This window comes from Erythranthe guttata, chromosome 4 (assembly GCF_056151865.1).
Source record: "Erythranthe guttata isolate IM_541 chromosome 4, IM_541, whole genome shotgun sequence".
Classification (NCBI taxonomy): Eukaryota; Viridiplantae; Streptophyta; class Magnoliopsida; order Lamiales; family Phrymaceae; genus Erythranthe; species Erythranthe guttata.
In genome coordinates this window covers 1726338-1745718 of record NC_142536.1, presented here as the reverse complement: position 1 = coordinate 1745718, position 19381 = coordinate 1726338, and the positions used below count along the sequence as shown (strand labels likewise).

Below are 19381 nucleotides of genomic sequence, written 5' to 3'. Positions count from 1 at the left end.
ATAACTCGAAATCTATTTTCTTCTGTCCAAAATGGTATCACTATTCTCTTTTAAAATCCGTAACGAAAACTAGCAATGTGGGCGTGTATTTACAGACTTTAGCATGCGTCCACTACCTAAACATGTTAAACAACGAGCAAGAAAACACCAAGACGAACGGAATGGATCACTGAGGTAAATAATCAACTGCTAATACATTATTAATAATCATTTAATCCATGACCTAAAATAAGTTTTAAATTAGATCTCAAAACATGTATACATAAGTCCATTAGGTTCACTCTATCTAACTTCTTATCACAAGAATGAAGGAGAAAAAAAAAAAAAAATCTCCCAAATGTGATTAAAAGGCAAAGAAAAGAGAAAGAAATCATCCAATGAGATTTAGGAGTCAAATAATAATTCTATTAACCCAATCCAAGATTAAAAGGAAAAAACATTATATAATTGCAAATAGGAAATCTGATTATTAAAGGAAAATAATTTCTTCCTCAACAACAATACAGGAAAGTACACAAAAACCCATGATAATTAGTGTCATTTAACAGCGATTAGGAAAAGGAAAAAATAAATTAAGACAGTCATTAAGTGGCGCCAGCCGTAAAAAAAAAAAAAAAAAACCGGGGGAGATTTTTTTCCTATTAGGTCAACATACGGCACGTGCCAGTAGAGAAAATATCCGCGCCTCCAATCAAAACGCTCCTCCCCACAAATTTATATTTTTCGAAACACCGAGGCGCCAATTTTGGTCACTTCTCCCGCCCCATTCCCCCACCGCCCTTTATTTCCTCCCACCATTTCCACCATTTTACCAAACCCTCTTCTACCTTTCCTTCTTTACTCCCCCTAACTTAGTGTGAGCGAGTTTCACCTACGCGCCGCTAGATGCAGGGCCACCTACCCCACCCCGCCACCCCCATTTCCGACGCCGCTTTCCTCATCAAACGAGGCAAGAAGCGTGGGAGCTACAACTGCGGCCGCTGCGGCGTGCCGAAGAAGGGCCACAAGTGCCCTCTAACCCCCGAAAACGACGATGGATCTACTCCCGTTTCTACGCCTTCATCCGCCGCAGTCACCTCATCTATCGCCGCCACGCTCAGCTCCGCTTCGGCGGCGTCGGCGTCGGTGAAGATGGTGACCACTCCGGTGGTTCGTCCTACGCCGCCGCCGAGTCGACGGCGAGCTCTTTCGTTCGATGACGTCGGCGTGGCTGATTCGATCGATGAGTTGGATGATGAGGAGCCGTTTGAGTTTGAGGAGGACCCCGATCTGTATAGGTCGGGGAAGCTTCCGGCGAGTTGTTTATGGGAGGTTTTGAAGAGATTGCCGCCGGTGGGGCTGCTGTCGGCGGCGAAGGTGTGTAGGGGGTGGAGGGAGACGACGAGGAAGCTCTGGCGTGCGTCCGAGGAGCTCCGGCTCAGGGTTCCGGCGAAGGCCCAGATCGGATTCGTCGGATCCGTGTTGCAGAAATGCCCTGGACTTTTAACCCTATCTCTTAGAATTGAAAGGTTAGGGTTTTGACGAACTGATGATAGATCTAAGCTTTCTTCGTGTGGATCGGATAATTCCTCATGCATACAAATTTAAAAAAATAAAAAATCACTGTTTTATAGAAGAAATTATAACTAATTCAACAGAATCCAAAGATTGAGCTGAGCCTTGAATGCTAAATTGAACCGGACGATTTAATTATACCCGAAAGAGAATTGGAAGAATTTACTGATGAAATGTTGGATCTTAAGATTTTGGGTTTTTTTGCATTTTGAAAAGAATCACTTCTTAATAATGATTAATGCTGATTTAACTATTTTTGGCATGAAATCTTGTGTGTTTTGATCTAATTATATGTGTCTTTGCCTTTTCGATTTGCAGTGATGTCGATGCAACAATGCTGGCCTGCATTGCCTTCTCTTGCCCTAATTTGCAGTCCTTGGAGATCTTTACATCCGATTCTTGCATCAACCGGATCACAGGGTAATTAATCCGACTTTTCGATACAGATCTACTTTTTTTGTTTTATTTTCTTTAATTAGTTCGTATACGGCCTATCGACATTCTCGACATTTTTTCAGCTGGTTGTAATATATAATTATGTATAATAGAATAAATGATACATGCTTAGCTTTCCAGATATATTTGCTATGTTATTTAACAAATTTTTCAACACTTCACTCTGAAATCATATGTGATTTATTTATTGCTTCACTGGCTTAGTTTTGTGTCGAAATCCTAGGTATGTATGATGCGGTTTTATCGAAAGTCTATGTATGTTATAACTTCTACATGTCGACTTATTTACGCAGCTAATTGTATAGATCGAGTCTTTCTTTTGAAGTAAACATAATTCCGACATATGAATTCATTCAGGGATGAGTTGAGTCGTTTTATTGCCGAGAAAAGGTGCCTAACCAGTCTCAAGATGGAAGGGTGCTGTAATCTCGGGGGTTTTATATTCTCTTCGACTAGTCTCTCTACTCTTTGGCTCTCAGATCTCCACTCCCTCTCTAAAACGGTAACTGCTTTCCCGATTCACTCTGTTCTCTTCTTCATAACCACTAGTACCGTTTTTCTGAGCTCGGCTTCTATTATTGATTTTCAGGTTTTCAACTGCCCTAATTTAAAGGAGGTTTCGTTGGACTTTTCTCGCCAAGAAAATGACAGCACCGATCTTACCACTGTTGTGGAATCTCTCGGAAGAAGCTGCCCTAAGCTTCAGAATATCCACATTGCTTCGGTTTTGCTCTCACACGATGCTGTGCTGGCACTCTCGGCCGCTAATTTAAGGTTGTTATTTATTCATTTCTGACAGGGTTTAATATTGTCCACAAAATGCTTCCGTTTTGGATAACCTCAATAATTTGTGTCTTCTTCCATTTTTAGGGCATTGCGTATGCTTTCACTTGTTCTGGGATTGGAGATAACCGATGCATCTGTGGCAGCTATTGCTTCGAGTTTTCCAAAGCTTGAATTGCTTGATCTTAGTGGGTATGTTTCTTCCGAAAACGTTAAGTTCTTATAGAAGAATATATTTTTGTGGGCCATAGTTGATAAGTGAAGAATGTTCGTTGATTTATTGTAGGTCTAGCATCAGTGACAGTGGCATTGGAATGATATGCAATGTCTTCCCCGAGACATTATCGAAACTTCTACTTGCTCTTTGCCCTAACATTACATCGAGTAAGTTTTTCATGTCCTTTTTAATATGACCATTAACTTTATAGTCCACTACACTTTTCATCATTCTTATTGAACTTTTCGTATATGCATTTGTTTGTATAGGTGGCATTCAATTTGCTGCTGCTCAGCTTCCACGCCTGGAACTTATGGACTGTGGAATGACAATTTGTGATGCCGATTCTGAAAAATTCGAGGACAACGACTCTGAATTACAGAGAACACCAAATAGCAAGATGCACCTTATTTACCAAAAGTTAATTATCAAGCATAGCCGCTTGAAGAAGCTAAGCTTATGGGGTTGCTCTGGCTTGGATGTAAGATTTGTTCGAGACTTCTTTCTTTCTTATTCGAAATTGTGTTTGTGTTTTACGGCCTTTAAATCAGATATTCAAATTTTCCAGGCATTATATTTGAACTGTCCTCATCTTCATGACTTGAACCTCAACTCTTGCAGAAATTTGCATCCAGGTACTTTTCTTACATTCATTAGAAGCACGCTCGTTTGTAAAATATCATATATTCTAACATTTCGACTGCATTTGACAATCAGAGAGACTGGTACTTCAGTGCCCTAACCTAGAAAGTGTGCACGCATCAGATTGCGATGACATCCTTGTCAAAACCATCGAGACTCAGGTAACCAACCTAAACTTAGATTCTCTATTGCAACTCATTTCTATGTGTAATAATATATCGATTGTTATATTCTTGTGCTTCTAAAGATTCTTCTCTAGGATATCTCTCGAGATTGAATAAAAACTATGTTTAAATGACTCTATCTTAGTTTTCAATAACTGTCATTTTCTAAACATAAGTTTTTTTTCAAGATTTTAAATAATTCTTTTATTATATAAAAGATTTTCCAGATCCCTTGGCTTAATATTTGCAACTTCAAATCCAATTTGTGCAGGTGTACAATGATTATTCTGCCATAGAAAATCAGTTCAATTCCAAACGTTTCCCCGACGGCTCCAAAAGAGTGCGCGTTCCATACTTCTGCAGCCCTCAGGTAAAAAAAAAAGAAAACCTTCTAGCTTTTCGACACAGTGACCATCGGATTACAAACTTTGTGTAATTACAAAAAAAAGCATATTTTATTAATATTGAACTTTGCAAACTTTTGCAGCCATCGGATGACGAGAAGAAATGGAGAAGGCCTATGAAACGACAATGTGCAGTGATCATGGACTCGTGAAAACACGGGCGTTTCACTCGAGCATATCGAAGGCTTGGAGTATGTATTTGTTTAGAGGCATATTGCCCCTGTAACTGTTCCCTGTTATAATTCTAGTTTGTAGAAAAAATATTTCTTTGATTGTGACATTAATTAATTAGGAGGATGACTACATTTTTTAACTCCATTTTAAATAAATAAAAATGAACTGTCCTCTTCCCATGTAACCTCGATTATTGATTTCGTGTCGAGTGACTTGGATTCGTCGTTTGGAGATTTAATATATTGTAAACCATTGTAATATGGGTGAACTTGTAAACTTATTTGAAGTTTTATTTGAGTTGGATATGAATTATAAAGTTATTGTGTTGTTTTATGCAAATATATTTTTTATTTTTTTATTTACAAATATTATCGAGTTTAAGAACATTTATTGATCTGATTGAAAAGCATAAACGTGGGTTAGATTAGAAGAATCGTGTTTATAACCTAAAAGCGCTGTTTCGACTAAGTAACGCCTATGCATTCGGCTTAGGCTTAACCGTGAATTATTTACAAGTGCCTTCATTTTTCTTATTTAATTAATCTCTCTCTCTCTCTCTAAAAAAAGAAAAAAAGAATAAAGGAATTATTATTTAATCGCCAAAGGATTTTTGAGTTCGGCAATGGAGGTTTCATCGTTTCCAACTAGCTGCAAATCACTCCAGCAGTCTCCTTCAGGTGCCGATCCTTTTTTTTTTTTTTTACGGCTCTCGCTTGTGCTTCGGTTTTATCCAACTTTTAACTAAATTTCCATCTCCCGATTAGGTTTACGAGAGATTGATCCGAATCTTATCTGAATTTTAATCTCCGACGTGCTTTTTTCATGCGTCGTGTGTGTGTTTGTGTGTGGCGATAATTGCTATTTACCTTCTCCGATTAACGTTTAGGATAATTATGGTTAATTTCCATTGATTTTTCTTTCTGTTCGTGGTCAAGCTATTTTGAGCGTAATAATACACTGACTACTGTGTGTGTGTGTGTGTGTGTGTGTGTGTGTGTGGCGATAATTGCTATTTACCTTCCCCGATAAACATTAGGGATAATTATGGTTAATTTCGATTCATTTTTCTTTCTGTCTGTGGCCGAGCTATTATGAGCGTAATAATACACTGACAACTGTATCTGATCGTTCATATTTTCCCTTAATCTTAAGCAATTATTATTATTTTTATGTACTGAAAGTAGAGGCGTTGCTCCCGAGAAAGTCATGGTTTCCCCACTGGAATCAGGTTCATTTGTTTCCGACGAAGAAAGCCTTGAGGCCATTAGTTGGCCGGACTGGAAATTTAACTTGGAAACAAAATCATTCACAGGTTCTTTCTTGTAATCCTCTTGTTGCACTGAGACATTCTATCAGATATGTCGAACATTTTCTTATATGTGCTTCCACTTTATTTATTTATTTATGCTTTATTTGTTTTGATACTGAGAATGTAAAATTCTTTTTATCAGGTTTTGAAATGTCAATTGAAGGAAGTTCCCATTATAGAGACAGGGTATGCTATTTTTGTAGGCATTGAGCTCATTTGATTGATACACTTCTCGATCACATTTGTTCGATGATTTTAGTAATTTCATTCCTTTGCAATCTCTTTTGATTGAGCTTATTTGGTTTTAGTAATATCCCCCCGTTTTGGATGTGCATTTGTTTACCTGTTTACTATCATCTTTTGTGTATCCTTTTTTTTTTCTTATGAAATTAATCGTTTCCACCAGGTGCATGGAGGAAATATATGATATCCTGGCTAAACGTCTTGTTCCCAATGCAGCAGCTGAATCAAATCCCAATTTTAAGTGAGTTCTGGAGTCTCGATCCAAAAAAAAAAAAAAAAAGCTTTTATAAACTTAAAATTTGATATTTAACTTTCCAACACAAGTAGGAATAGAGGGCTTTACCGTAACAACCTTGATTTCTGTACTGTAATACATTAGTAACACTTGCCATCCATCCATGAACTATGTGCTTTTTGGATGTAGGAACTAGTAACTGCTTAAGTAAAATTAAGATTAGTTATCACCTAACTGTACGTAACCGTTTCTCAGTAGCCATTGTGGGTGGAAACTTCCCTAATCTTCTACCTGTCAACTATCTCAAACTAGGCAGAGAATAATACAAACTCAACTTGCAGGCATATTGTCGGTCTGTGTGGCCCCCCTGGTGCTGGAAAGAGTACTCTTGCATTTGAGGTAGCTAGCCGTGTCAATAAGTTATGGCCCCAAAAGTCTTCTGCCTTTGATTCTCAAGTCGAGTCCCCAGAAGTTGCTATTGTGCTTCCCATGGACGGCTTCCATCTTTACCGTCATCAACTGGATAAAATGAAGGTTAGATGATATTAAAGATAAAGTATCTGAACTACGAACTTTGGAATTACTATTTGCTGGTCACTCCGATTATTTGATGTCTGTTTATTGCTTGTTAGGATCCAGAGGAAGCTCATGCGAGAAGAGGATGTGGGTCTTTTTCTTTAATGACTTATTTCAAACTTGATATGCGAGAAAGTTATTGATCTTTGTTATGGTGATTCAGCTCCTTGGACATTTGACCCTGAACGACTGCTGAGATGTCTTATAAATCTGAGGAACGAGGTGATCGTTGATTATATTGTATGAGTATGTGTACATTGGTCTTTCTGGTAGTAACTATGAGTAAATTTCTTAGCCTTGAATATAAGCATATTACAGGTCACTTTTCATGCTATAATCTTACATGCACTTTATATAAACAAATGTATGTGTCCAACGAATATGTTCATATTCCACTGATGAAGTTGTATCTTATATTCTTATTTCCCTACAGGGATCGGTGTATGTCCCATCTTTTGACCATGGTGTGGGTGATCCTGTTGAAGATGATATATTTGTGAGCCTTCAGTAAGTTATGTATATTCATTGCGTGATGGTTTGGAATGTGTATAGAAATTTTATAGTTGGTCTTATTTCAGTTTTATCATAGATATATGTAAAAAATGCAAGTAGGGCTTATGACAATCGTAGGTGTATGTATATATGAGGTGAGTGGGGTAGGAAAGAAGTTGAATGAAATTGCACATATTATTCTCTAAGTAGAATTTCAGTAAACTTGCAGCATTTCTGGACGTCATGATCTAATTTCCTACTCTCATGCATGTGGAATGAAAACCAAACTATGATACTTGCAGCCATATTATTTTTAAATTTTTACACCTCTTTTTTTTGTTGCAGGCACAAAGTAGTGATAGTTGAAGGTAACTATTTGCTTTTGAACGAGGACGTGTGGAGGGATATCTCATCTACATTTGATGAGAAGTGGTAAAATGCATTTTCTGCTCATTTATTTTGTTTTCTTGTAGTTACAGTCGAGAAAAGCATGTAAAGACTATAGCTATGGAAATCTTTACCTGTAAATTAAATTCACTTCCAGGTTCATTGATGTTGACATTGAGAAATCAATGGAACGAGTCTTAAGGAGACATATATCGACAGGTGCAATATATTCATATAATTATTAGATAAAATGTAATTTTCTAAAAATGTAAAAATTGGCTAATTCTGATTTTTGTTTGTTGGTTTAGGAAAGCCGCCCGATATTGCTAAATGGCGGGTAATCCAATTTATTCCTTATGCCTGATGAATTTAACTTAACAATAACAATGTCTTGAGTGTTTGACTAGATTTGGTGGTTTCTTCTCACCAATTGATTTTGCAGATAGATTACAATGACCGGCCTAATGCAGAGCTGATAATCAAGTCAAAACAAAGAGCGGATCTGATAATCAAGTCAGTCGACTTCTCAAGGTGAAATGCACAAGAAATATAAGTAATATATATGTATATTTTCCTGCTCAAATCCCTTACTTGTGAATAAGAAAAATTCAATAATGGCTGAACCTTGCTTCTGCAAGTAAAGCTTATCGAAACTTTCATGTTTAATTTATTAGGTTTTATATTTGCGGTAAGGTTAATAAAGCTTTTACATTTCTTTCAGAAAAAAGATACATTAATTGTACTACTTATCCTCTTGCTCCTCAATACTCAACTATTCAGGTAGTCGTAGTTTCTTGGTCAGTGGTCTTTATTTGGCTGAATGACAGAGTACGAATTAGGTTATTTTCTTGATTCCATATTCGTGCCCAGATTGCTTCTATTTTTCTTCTTTATTCTTCACTGTTATAAATTTAATATCTGTCTATTATATCTCTTCATGGAAAAAGATCTTCCATCAATAAATCATGCCTAGCTGTCAAGGTTTCCTAACACCTTAGTTGCAGCGATGAAAGATCTCGAGTTCTGATCAGGTTAGTCCAAATAGATATGGTATTTAAGTTAATTCTATGAGTTTAATAATTTAAATATAGATAATACTCTCAATACTAGGATATATAGGAAAATATATCCTAGTTCCGATGATCTTCACCGAGTAATTTCCGACCATACACATGTATATTTTACACACATCCACATGGGTATATGTGTGATTGTGTGTAAATCAAAGGTGGAAAACTACGGGTGTATTTCATCAGGTGTGTCATCTACAAAACGGTAATGAATATGCTTCTTTGTAATTGTACTATTTATCATAGTATATGATCTAACGGTTGACAGAGTGATCCTTAAATAAATGCTGACATGGAATGAAACTAGTGGCAAAATGATGCATTGTACTTGGATGAGAGTGGGGAGTAAAGCTATGTCCTGTGAATTCTATCTACTTGCCATATGCACTTCTAAATAAATAAAATAAATAAATAAAAGAAGAAAGTTCATTGGATGTGGGTTCTTCATTTACATGGCATTAATTTTAATCGTGGTTAGAAATTACACGTGGCACTAGGAAGAGAAAATAACAAACCATGTGTAGTAATTAATACATGTTCTCAAATTAGGGCTTAACTGCATAGGAGAACTGAAACATGTATAGATGCCCAATAAGAATTTCATCATTCTACTAACCGAATAAACGAGTAGAGAGTAAAAATTCAAAATAATATTAACATATAATAATCATATGCACATGGCACTGCTGCTTTTATAATAAGAACAATAAAACAAATTAAAAAAACTGATCCCATAAATAAATAAAAATGAATGGACAAGTTGATGTTGTTCCATAACCGAAACACAATACACAAAACATCTAGAGATCCTTTTAATATACAAGTCAATAGGTATCTTATCACGACATCGGTTGACGAACATTATTAAAGATTCTTGCTGAACAAACTACACCGATAAATCAACGTCTGGTGATCAAAGGCAACAACAACAACAAAAAACTAATAGTAACAAATGATACTTGAAAAAACAAATTGTCGACAAATTACTTATTACTTATTATTATTATTACAGAGACACCAAACCATATAACAAATAGTACAGACACAATCCAGCATCCTGCTCGATTCATCTCGTGCTTTTGTCGCCCGGTGGGGGGCCCACTACTAAGATCAAAGGAGCAGGCTGTGGTTGAAAATTTTAACTTCTTAAATGTGTCCTTAGCTTCTGGTCTTGCATTTCTCCATGGCTTTAGGTGCTGAAAGGACAAAATTCAATGCTCCATTCATTTCACATTTAGTAGTACAGATGTTTTACAATGTATGTGAAAACAACAGTGGTGGTGGTGGGGTGGTGGGGTGGGGTGGCCTATAGTGGGTATAATCAACAATCACAACCAATTGGAGAGTAACTGTGTTTTAACTATTGTGGTCACTCTTTTGTGTTTTATTGTTCTTCCTGGTAGTATAGATCTGGTTTAGCCGAACTATGTCATTTAAAATATAGGTATGTGGAAAACTATTGCAATCAACCCATTATAGACAATATGTTGAACTCCGAGATCATAAAAACTATCGTTTTTGGTGGTGATGGATAATGATATCCAAGATCGGTTTTGGTCCACCTAAATCATTTAAAAGATTATATATGTAGTGTGATTTATGTACTAGATAAAATAAACAGCCCCATAATTATAGACAAGTTATTGAACTCTAAAGATATAAAATTGAAGTATTAGTTAAGATACTAACCGAGCCCCTTTGCCTCCGTTCCTTTCATTATGCGAAGGCGCTTGCAAGATCCAACAAACATCCTAGTTGACACAAACACACAGAGAAACAATAAATTAAACACACAGTTTTCACAAGTATGAGATGAATAATCGAGTTTCTTGATTGTTTTAGTTAGCGGTCGATTCTCGACTTACTCCCAAGGGACATCGCCAACGAGCATCCAGTCTCCATCTTTGTCTTCGTAAGTCGGCACGTAATCGGAGCTATTGAGAAGGTCCATCAGCTTGCTCTCACTCATGAAGTCCATCATCCCTTGTGAGTCACATTTACCTTCATTTCAACAAAATATTCGGAATTGAAATTGTAATAACCACGGCAGTAAAATACTAAAATTAACCCAATTTTACTTGACTTGGAAAACAAAAGTATTTTTTACCTATAGTGAAGGAACTGAACATTTTGCCCAAGGCATCGGAGAGTTCTTTGTAAGTCTTGTACATCTTCAAGTCCACTTTGCGCAGGTACGGCGCACCGTCCATGCTGACCTTCACAAAGGCGGCGGCGCCGGTTCCCTTCTCAGCCTCATCCGAGTCGGTCCTCTTCTGAACCGCCATAACATTTTTCCGGAAGGACCGGACCGGCGGCCAACCAACAACCTGTGCCCTGAGTTAATTACCAAAAAAATTGTATGAAATCTTTGAATGAGGAAAGAGAAAATTATAGGAGAGAATTGAAGAAAAGGGGGAAAACAATCAGCAGCAGCCAGCAAACTTACTTGGCAGGTGGCTTAACAGAATCAGTAGGGGAAGAAGGCAAGAGATTCTTCTCCTTGTTCAAATTGTTCTCTTTCAAATCAATCGCTGAATCCGAACCAATCTCCGCCGACGAAAGGTTGAGCTTCAAATCCACAGTTTCAGAAAACCCTCGCTTCCCGTAGTTAGCATTCGGCAATCCGAGCCTGAGCTCCGTCTCCTCAAACCCCATTTTTTTCACACAGTCCACCATTTTCGCTCCTCAAAATCGTGCTTCTCGATTCGAATTATCCTGAATTTTTCTGCAATTGTTGAGTTTTGTGGATGGATTGGTGCGTGATGAAGGAAGGAAGGAAGGAAAAGAAAAAGGTAGTTTAGAAAGTGGAGTAATTGGGTAAATAAAATAAAGTATGAGGGTATTTGGGAGAAAGAAGAAAAATATGGTAAAGAGTGTGTTTGGGCTAAATGGGGGGGTATAAATATTAACGGTGGGGGGGGCTGGGTTGGAATTTGTCTGTAATTGAAAAGGCGACACGTGGACGAATGAGTGAGCTGGATACCCAATCTTGCTGGAATGGGGGTATTGAGTATTGACATGGTGAGGTGAGGTTAGCCTACTTTCTATCTGCTGTGACGCAGCCCACCCCAACTTTGTGTTTCTTTTTTTCACCCCTCAAATTAATTAGTCTTTAATATATTTTTTATATATTGGAAATTTAGACTTTCGGAATGATAAATATTTTAACAAAATCGAAAACATTTCGGAATGATAAATACTCATAGTTCAACAAAATTTATGCTCTTTCGTTCGACAATAACTGTTATTTAGAGAAATGATTTATTTCATATTATTTGTCACTTTAGAATTTTAATAAAACATTAAATGCATTTTTTTAATGTTTTACTCGTATTGATTCAACTATAAGTATTAACTTCCTCTTATTACGTAATTAAATAATCAAATGTTATTTTAGTCTTCTTAATGTACCTTTTAAAATCAAGATACACTTTTTGAAATTTTTAATACTTATGCAAAACTGAAAAACGACAATGATTTAATAACATATAGAGTAAAAACTAAAAAGTAAAGGTCGATGAAAAATAACTTCAACCATTTAAAAAACAGTTATCAAAAGTCAACTCAGTGTTTTTATGGAGTAAAAACTAAAAAATAAAGTTCGATGAAAAATAACTTCAACCATTTAAAAAACAGTTATCAAAAGTCAACTCAGTGTTTTCTTGAAATTGAAGATTTTCGGTCAAAAAATAGCTAATATTCCACTTATCACTTGTGGAATTAATGAAACTTGAAGGAATATAATGAACACTCTAGATTGATATTTATTTTGATCGTCTTTGTGGATATAAAAGTTCATTTTGAGGACTATACTCGTTGTTTTTATTTTATTTTATTTTATTTCATTTTTTATTTTTGTTTTTTGGCATTAAAGTAATATATAGCAACCCTATGTGTGTGGTGTTGAAACGATACCTCCAAAGCTTCACTTTTTTCTTGAGCTGTGATTTTGGATTGCTTCTATTTTGGATCCATCACATTATTTTTTCTTCTTAAAAGACAACATATATTGTCTCTTTCACGCATCTAAATTTCCAAATACCGAGTGTAAATAATTCAATGTAGCATATAACTTCTTTTATTAATATAGATATATCCTACTATTTATCATGAATCTTCGGGAAAAATGAAAGTGCCCACAATTATTTCTATTATGTCATACATGATATAAAAAAAGTCCAAGAAATTAAATAACGACCTAACTTTTTAAATTCCATTTTCTACAAGAAAAATAAATATGTAGTATTAATTCTGGATTATAAATAAATAGATTGAAAATGCTGGTGATTTGCCAAATTTAAAAGGGCATAAAATAAAGTTTGATATACCTAAACCTTGAAATATTTTGGGTATGGGCCCCAAAATGCAAAGTATAGTGTCATGTGCAAAGATTCAGAGGAGAGTGGGGCCCACGTGAAGTGGGCATGTGAATCTGTTGGCCGGATGTTACATTAGAGTCAAACCCTATTCCATGTGCGCCGCTGCAGTCCATAAAACTTCCTCCTCCCCTATTATTTTTCTTTTATTACCATTGAGCCCCTATACTTTCACTAAATTACCAAACTATGCCAAAAAAGTTTATTTATGTCCAATTTCTAGAATCACTTTTGATGTTCAACTATGTACTATACCAAAGTACTAGAAGAATTGGTTTATTACATTAATTAAATATTAAACAGCTATATATAGTCTATAAGATGATGTACATATAGTGAAATTCACATAGTAGATTCTGTTGAATGACCATCTCAACCAAAAGCTGTTAGTGAAATGTATCATTTAATATTAATATCTCCAATACGCCCCCTCAAGTGCAGGCGAATTACATTTGAAGCCTTGCACTTGAAATATTTTTAAATGGGTGGATGTGGGATTCGAACTCAGGACCTTTCATTTGGCCTGGCTCTGATACCATGTTGAATGACCATCTCAACCAAAAGCTTATGGAGATATTAATATTAAATGATACATTTCACTAACAGCTTAAGCTTTTGGTTGAGATGGTCATTCAACATTAATATCTCCAATAGATTCTACGTTGAAATATATACTTTTATACATACGTCGAATTAAGACGTATGACCGGTTAAATACGGTATACTACGTAAAAATGAATTATCGAGACAAAAGGAAAAACTGGGCATTACTTAATGCTACAGGCCCAACTTGCCGTATAAACTCTTTGTTGGCCCAAACATGCTACACAAAAGCTCCAACTATTTAACACATAAATAAATATTATATAATTATGTTAAAAAAATATATTATATAATTTATTTATTTTCCAAAAAACGTTGTACAAGTACAACCACCATTTTTAATCAATTATTCTAGCTTTGTTTAGTTGTCACAAATCACAATCAAGTCCAATTAACTAATTAATAGAATATTTTTTTTATGAATTAAACTATAATTGACTAAATAGATGCATTGGTTAAATTTACATTCTCGTATAATAGTTTGTAAACCATACGAAAGATGTAAATCGTATTAGGCAAACTATATGCGACAAACTCAACCTCGAGACTGTTGACAAAGTGATTCGAATTTGAGTCAATTGACAAAAACTCTAATTACCAAAATTAAACAACATTAATATATGAAATTTGCACATTTACTAATTTTATATAAAAATATGGTCTTATCCATATTAATGTAATGTGTAAAATTGTTGTAAATATATGTGAAATTAATACCACGTAGGATAGGATAAGATTATTGTTGTTATACGGGGCAGAAAAGGCAGGGAGGAGAGAGTTTTGCCGGGTAAATGGGCCATTCTAAAACCCGAAAGTCTGAATTCAAAACCTAAACCCACGTGTGGGAAGGCCCGCATCTCGCTATCGGAATTTAATAACTCACACGTGTGTGCTCATCCTCAATTTAATGCTATGCTTCTATTCCTTCAACCTAGGATCCCTACCATGTATATATATATATATATATATATATATATATATTGCATGGCATCTATTATTATTTCTTTTTACCGATTTGATCTGAATATATATATGTGGGAATAAAGATGGTTTAATAGATTTTATTATTATAATTTTCAATTAAAATGAATACTATTTATTAAAATTCTTGAAAAAAATGGATGAATTAGTGTTTTTTTAGGAAATTTATTTCTAAAATAAATCAAAATAATGCAAATCTATGCTAATTTTGACGGAGCAATTGATTATAGAGGGAATTTCTTATCGCCTTTAATTTGTTTGTGCATGTTACGTGTGAATCGACGAACAATCGCTCGCCGACAGTCAATTTAACACACATATTTGAATGTGAAAGATATTGAAACAATTCCAAAAAACTAATAACTCTTGTAAATTATTGAATTTTTGGCTGTCTCTACATATATGGATAAGGAAGAATTTATTAGGGGATATACCAGTGGTGTATGAGTGAAAGATAAATAGACAAGTCCAACTTTTATTTTTATTTTTATTTTTTTAAAATAAAAAAAAAATAATAAAAAAAATTGCAGACCTAATTATTTAAAGGAGTGGACACTTTTGTCTGTGGCCCTCAAATGTATTTGCATGCATGAATGAATTAATTGGGGTTCACTAACTATAAGGAAATGCCAGCAGATTTTGTTTCAAACAAGTACCAAAAATATGACATTTCTTCATTTTTCCAATTAATGCAACCAATTTGGGTTGTACTTTCTTTCATCTTTCTTTTTCCTTAGCTGTTTCATTTATTTCTTTTTATTTTTATTTTTATTTATTTTAAAAAATAAATTGACGAAAAATTGGCAAACAATGACACCCATACTTCCAATTTGGTTGTTTGGTCCCTATGAAGCTCTAAAAGGTGACCTATTTTTCGGAATTTGGCCACAATTGTTTTTTGGTTATATTCTGCTTGGAAAATTTTGATGAAAAATTCCCCCATATATATGTGTATGTTTTATGTTGTTAAAATCTTACTTGAACTAAATAATCTTATAAAAAGTGAATTATATTGTTGGGCTTATAAGGAAGAGTAATAAATAATCTAATAATTAGTCAATTTTAGAGCTATTTTTTCCACACTTATTGGCCGACTCGAAAAATTATTAAACTAACAAAATATTCATTGAAGTTTAATTAATTAATTTATGATAGCTAACGTTACCAACATAACGAGGCCTAAGAGATCAAAGAGATTGTGTGACTTAAACTATGATAATTCAAACCGAATTTATGAACTTTAGCAATTAATAATGGCTGCTTTTTTTTTCCTTAATCGTGTGTGAGTTGTTTACGTTCACCATTTTAATTGGTGATTGCAGCTATTATATTTATAGGTGCATGAATTGAAGTTGTGTCGGCTCATTTTCATTAGTTGATTTGATTATTTATGCTGACACACACACACACACACATATATATATATATATATATATATATATATATATATATATATATATATATATATATATATATATATATATATATATCACTTTCGAAATTCATGAGTATTTTCTAAACATCGATCACAACACGAAGTTTCGTCAATAAATACTTGCCAACTAAAATTTGAATTGGAGGTTCTGAATTATTCAGCAATTTCCATCGCAATTAATTTGGTACTATGCAATTTGTGGACCAAATTTCACGCGAAAAAAACTTAATTATTCTCTCCATACCAAAATATTTATCGCTTTAAATATTTGTGTTTTTTTTTTTATAAATTATTTATCGTTTTAGAACTCCATTGATGTATCAATATTTTTTTTTTGACTTCACCACTCTTAATTAATTGGAAGATAATTAGTTGAGAATCAATTAATAACAAGAGTATTTCAGTGATTTTCTATAATAATCAATGCTATTTATCGATTTTCTTAATTTGTACGCAACAACTCAAAACAACAAATATTGGGACAAAAGGAGTATACTAATTAAACCTAATAAACAACGAATTAAAAATACATTTTTCCTTAAAATAAATAAATGTTATCTTACTCTCTTCTTATTACGAATTCAACTTTATTTTCACCATTGATAGAAAGATAAATAATTATTGTATTATAGTACTATCAAAATTAAAATTCATAAGAATTTATGGAAGTTGGGTGAAGCATAAAAGTGAATTTAGGTGGGAATAAAACTAAAAATGTGAGGACAATTTTTATCTTTTAGCATTCAGTGCTGCCGTACCACTAAAATTCGCCCTTGAATGGACAAGTGCAAATCCATATTTTTTTTAATATATATTTAAACAATAAATAGAATATATAAACAAACTGACTAGAGAAATAAAAATTATGTTATTGAACAATATTTAATACACAGTTTAAAAGTTGACAGACGAATTTTTTTTCTTCCTCTAAACATTGTCCAGTATAAGCATAATTCTGACTGCAAATTCATAACTATAAATTCAAAAATAGTACTGATATAAAATGAAAAAAAAAATCAGTAAAGTACTTATTATTTAATTCATATAGCTTCATTATCAAGTTAATTGTGTCTTCCTTTGTTCAGATTGTTTCAGTGAATACCGGGTCGTCGTTAACTTAGGTTCAATGAATTAATCAATTAATTAATTAATCACCAGTTTACAAGCATAATTGCATGTGTTCCTACTTCAGCATGATACACATGAACCCACAGTTTAATTAATTATCAGCATAATTAAAAAAAAAATGTCTATTAATTAATTACAGAACCCACAGTTTATTATACTTTTGACTTTTGGATGTTGCCTTTTGATAGGACATTACCCATTATTCTTGCTGAGTAATGATTCAGGATCCTATATAGGATTTTCACGTGGATTTCAGTTATTTATTTGTAATTAATTATTTGCATCTGGACAATTTGATCACACTATTCAATTTATTCTAAATGTAGTGTTAATTGTATAGCGTAAACAGTTACAAGGTTTATATATATATATATATTTTTTTTTGGTAATGCAGGAACCCGCAGCCAACCATATAGGTGCACTGGGTAAACCTACACTCTCGTATAATAGCTTGCAAACCATACATGAACATCGATTTTGTAACATGTTTAGTTGGTTAAATAAATAATGTTGGTTGGTTAAATAAATAAAGTTAGTATATATGGAGTGTGGACATAGGATTCTAATAAGCTGTATTCAAAAGAAATACACCACCGTACCCCACGCACACTAATAAATGGATGATTGATATATTATACTGGTGTGGTGGACCAATTTCTCTCCTTTAATAACGGTGTGCAAATTTGACAGACGGAAATATATGCTACAATTGACCGTTGAAAGGAGGGTATCCAATTTATATGTCGAATTCCTTTTCATAAATATATAAATAATTGGCTTATATAATTAGGGTTGGTTCTGACTATAGGCGAAATAGACACTGTTTATGACTCCCGATTTTTGGAATATATTAGGGGTGTCCACATAATTATTTATACTATGTATATATCACATATAGTATTAATTGATATTTTTAAAGTTATTGATAGTTCAATAATTCGAATGCTCATAACTATACCGTTTTACTTAGTTTAAATATTTGTTGGATAATTTTTATACTTCTATTACTATCCCAATTTGTAGCAAAATTTGAATTTTGAAAGAAAAAAATTGTAATGAAAAATGTCTTGGATCAATTGTTAATATCAATTGTTAGTTTAGATACTAAGTAGTATTATCAACTCTGTATTTATATCCTCTAACTTCAAGGAATTTCAGTAATTTAAAAACTCGATATTTTATTTATTATATTTAAACAAATGTCACATATAATTTTAGTGATCCCATAAACTTTTGATTCACATGCGTAGCTCATTAATATTCTATTCACATATATCTAAAAATCTCGACTCCTAATAAAAAAATTATACTTCTATCGTGCCGGTAAGATCGAATTAATTCGAACACTTGTATTACATATCCCTTGTTTTAAACCAATTTTTAAAAGTCGGTTAAACCCTGTAATTTGAAATTTCTCAGAAACGGGCCTATATCCAATTATGCAATTAAATAACTTTTTTAGTTACTAGTTATAATGAAAAGCATTTTTCACATCCGTAAAGATAGGAGGGAATGAAGGATTTGAGTTGGCCTATGGCCATCTTCACATGACCATGCACCCTTTATTTCACACATCCATACATAAAAACTGTTGGGCCCCACCGAGTGGGCCCCACTAATAAAAACTCAAATGCCCTTGCCCAACTCATCAACCGACATGGCCTGGCCCTCCTCACATGCACTGCTCTCGATGTTTCCTTTAATTGGTTTAACTACTTTACTTTTAATTACCACTTTTTATTTATTTATTCAATATATTATGATTTTCTTTTTTTAAATGATTTTCCTAAATCTAATACATTTCTATGTTTATAATCCTTTGACCATTCTTACATATTACATGTGGTTCAAGTAAATTGCAATTGTTCCTCTTAAATTACTTTTGGAGTAATTTAATAGTATTTTGCATATTGTTGTTACAAGTAATTTGTAGACTAGAGTTCGATCGTTTATTTATATTGGATTAACTTGGAGAATGTAAGATTGAATCATTTTTGTACTGACTAACTAATTATTTAATAAGTAAAATGTTCAATTTCTTAGATTATATCTTATATTAAATTTGTTAAATTAAATTATTATACGTGAATTAGACGACTTAGTTTATATTATTCATAAATGAAGTCCAGGTTAAAATTGTTTTCATTTCCCT

At 33.7% G+C, this 19381-nt stretch overlaps 3 protein-coding genes across 4 annotated transcripts; 2 read left to right on the top strand and 1 right to left on the bottom strand.

Moving 5' to 3' along the window:
• The first annotated feature begins 526 nt into the window (after positions 1 to 526).
• Positions 527 to 4710, top strand: FBL17 (RNI-like superfamily protein). Its single transcript, XM_088816280.1, has 11 exons — positions 527 to 1508; positions 1873 to 1974; positions 2368 to 2512; positions 2600 to 2784; positions 2881 to 2985; positions 3080 to 3177; positions 3280 to 3491; positions 3579 to 3645; positions 3728 to 3813; positions 4088 to 4186; positions 4304 to 4710. The coding sequence occupies exons 1-11, from the start codon at positions 886 to 888 to the stop codon at positions 4370 to 4372; spliced, it is 1791 nt and encodes a 596-aa protein (XP_088672406.1). The 5' UTR covers positions 527 to 885; the 3' UTR covers positions 4373 to 4710.
• A 185-nt stretch (positions 4711 to 4895) lies between these two features.
• LOC105952591 (P-loop containing nucleoside triphosphate hydrolases superfamily protein) lies at positions 4896 to 11485 on the top strand. Of its 2 annotated transcripts, none has more exons than XM_012976160.2 (12): positions 4896 to 5071; positions 5576 to 5706; positions 5846 to 5889; positions 6110 to 6187; positions 6523 to 6715; positions 6814 to 6844; positions 6921 to 6979; positions 7191 to 7264; positions 7595 to 7681; positions 7794 to 7855; positions 7945 to 7973; positions 8079 to 11485. In XM_012976160.2, exons 1-12 carry the CDS (start codon positions 5017 to 5019, stop codon positions 8169 to 8171), a joined length of 936 nt encoding a protein of 311 aa, XP_012831614.1. In that variant the 5' UTR covers positions 4896 to 5016; the 3' UTR covers positions 8172 to 11485. The 2 variants fall into 2 exon arrangements, with proteins under 2 accessions (XP_012831614.1, XP_012831622.1); XM_012976168.2 differs by having other exon boundaries at positions 4913 to 5071; positions 5579 to 5706.
• On the bottom strand, positions 9506 to 11705 carry LOC105952606 (auxin-induced protein AUX28). The gene is made up of 5 exons (XM_012976175.2): positions 11153 to 11705; positions 10814 to 11040; positions 10572 to 10707; positions 10396 to 10457; positions 9506 to 9902 (listed from the first exon to the last, which is right to left on the bottom strand). The coding sequence occupies exons 1-5, from the start codon at positions 11380 to 11382 to the stop codon at positions 9865 to 9867; spliced, it is 693 nt and encodes a 230-aa protein (XP_012831629.2). The 5' UTR covers positions 11383 to 11705; the 3' UTR covers positions 9506 to 9864.
• Between the last annotated feature and the right edge of the window lie 7676 nt (positions 11706 to 19381).

Coding starts and splice junctions, on each gene's coding strand:
- FBL17 (XM_088816280.1), top strand. CDS start 886: ATGCAGGGCCACCTACCCCACCCCGCCACCCCCATTTCCGACGCCGCT. Junction 1,509..1,872: donor CTATCTCTTAGAATTGAAAG/GTTAGGGTTTTG, acceptor TTCGATTTGCAG/TGATGTCGATGCAACAATGC. Junction 3,178..3,279: donor TTGCCCTAACATTACATCGA/GTAAGTTTTTCA, acceptor TTGTTTGTATAG/GTGGCATTCAATTTGCTGCT.
- LOC105952591 (XM_012976160.2), top strand. CDS start 5,017: ATGGAGGTTTCATCGTTTCCAACTAGCTGCAAATCACTCCAGCAGTCT. Junction 6,845..6,920: donor AGCTCATGCGAGAAGAGGAT/GTGGGTCTTTTT, acceptor ATGGTGATTCAG/CTCCTTGGACATTTGACCCT. Junction 7,974..8,078: donor CCGATATTGCTAAATGGCGG/GTAATCCAATTT, acceptor TTGATTTTGCAG/ATAGATTACAATGACCGGCC.
- LOC105952606 (XM_012976175.2), bottom strand. CDS start 11,382: ATGGTGGACTGTGTGAAAAAAATGGGGTTTGAGGAGACGGAGCTCAGG. Junction 10,458..10,571: donor GTTGGCGATGTCCCTTGGGA/GTAAGTCGAGAA, acceptor TGTGTCAACTAG/GATGTTTGTTGGATCTTGCA. Junction 9,903..10,395: donor AACGGAGGCAAAGGGGCTCG/GTTAGTATCTTA, acceptor TTGTCCTTTCAG/CACCTAAAGCCATGGAGAAA.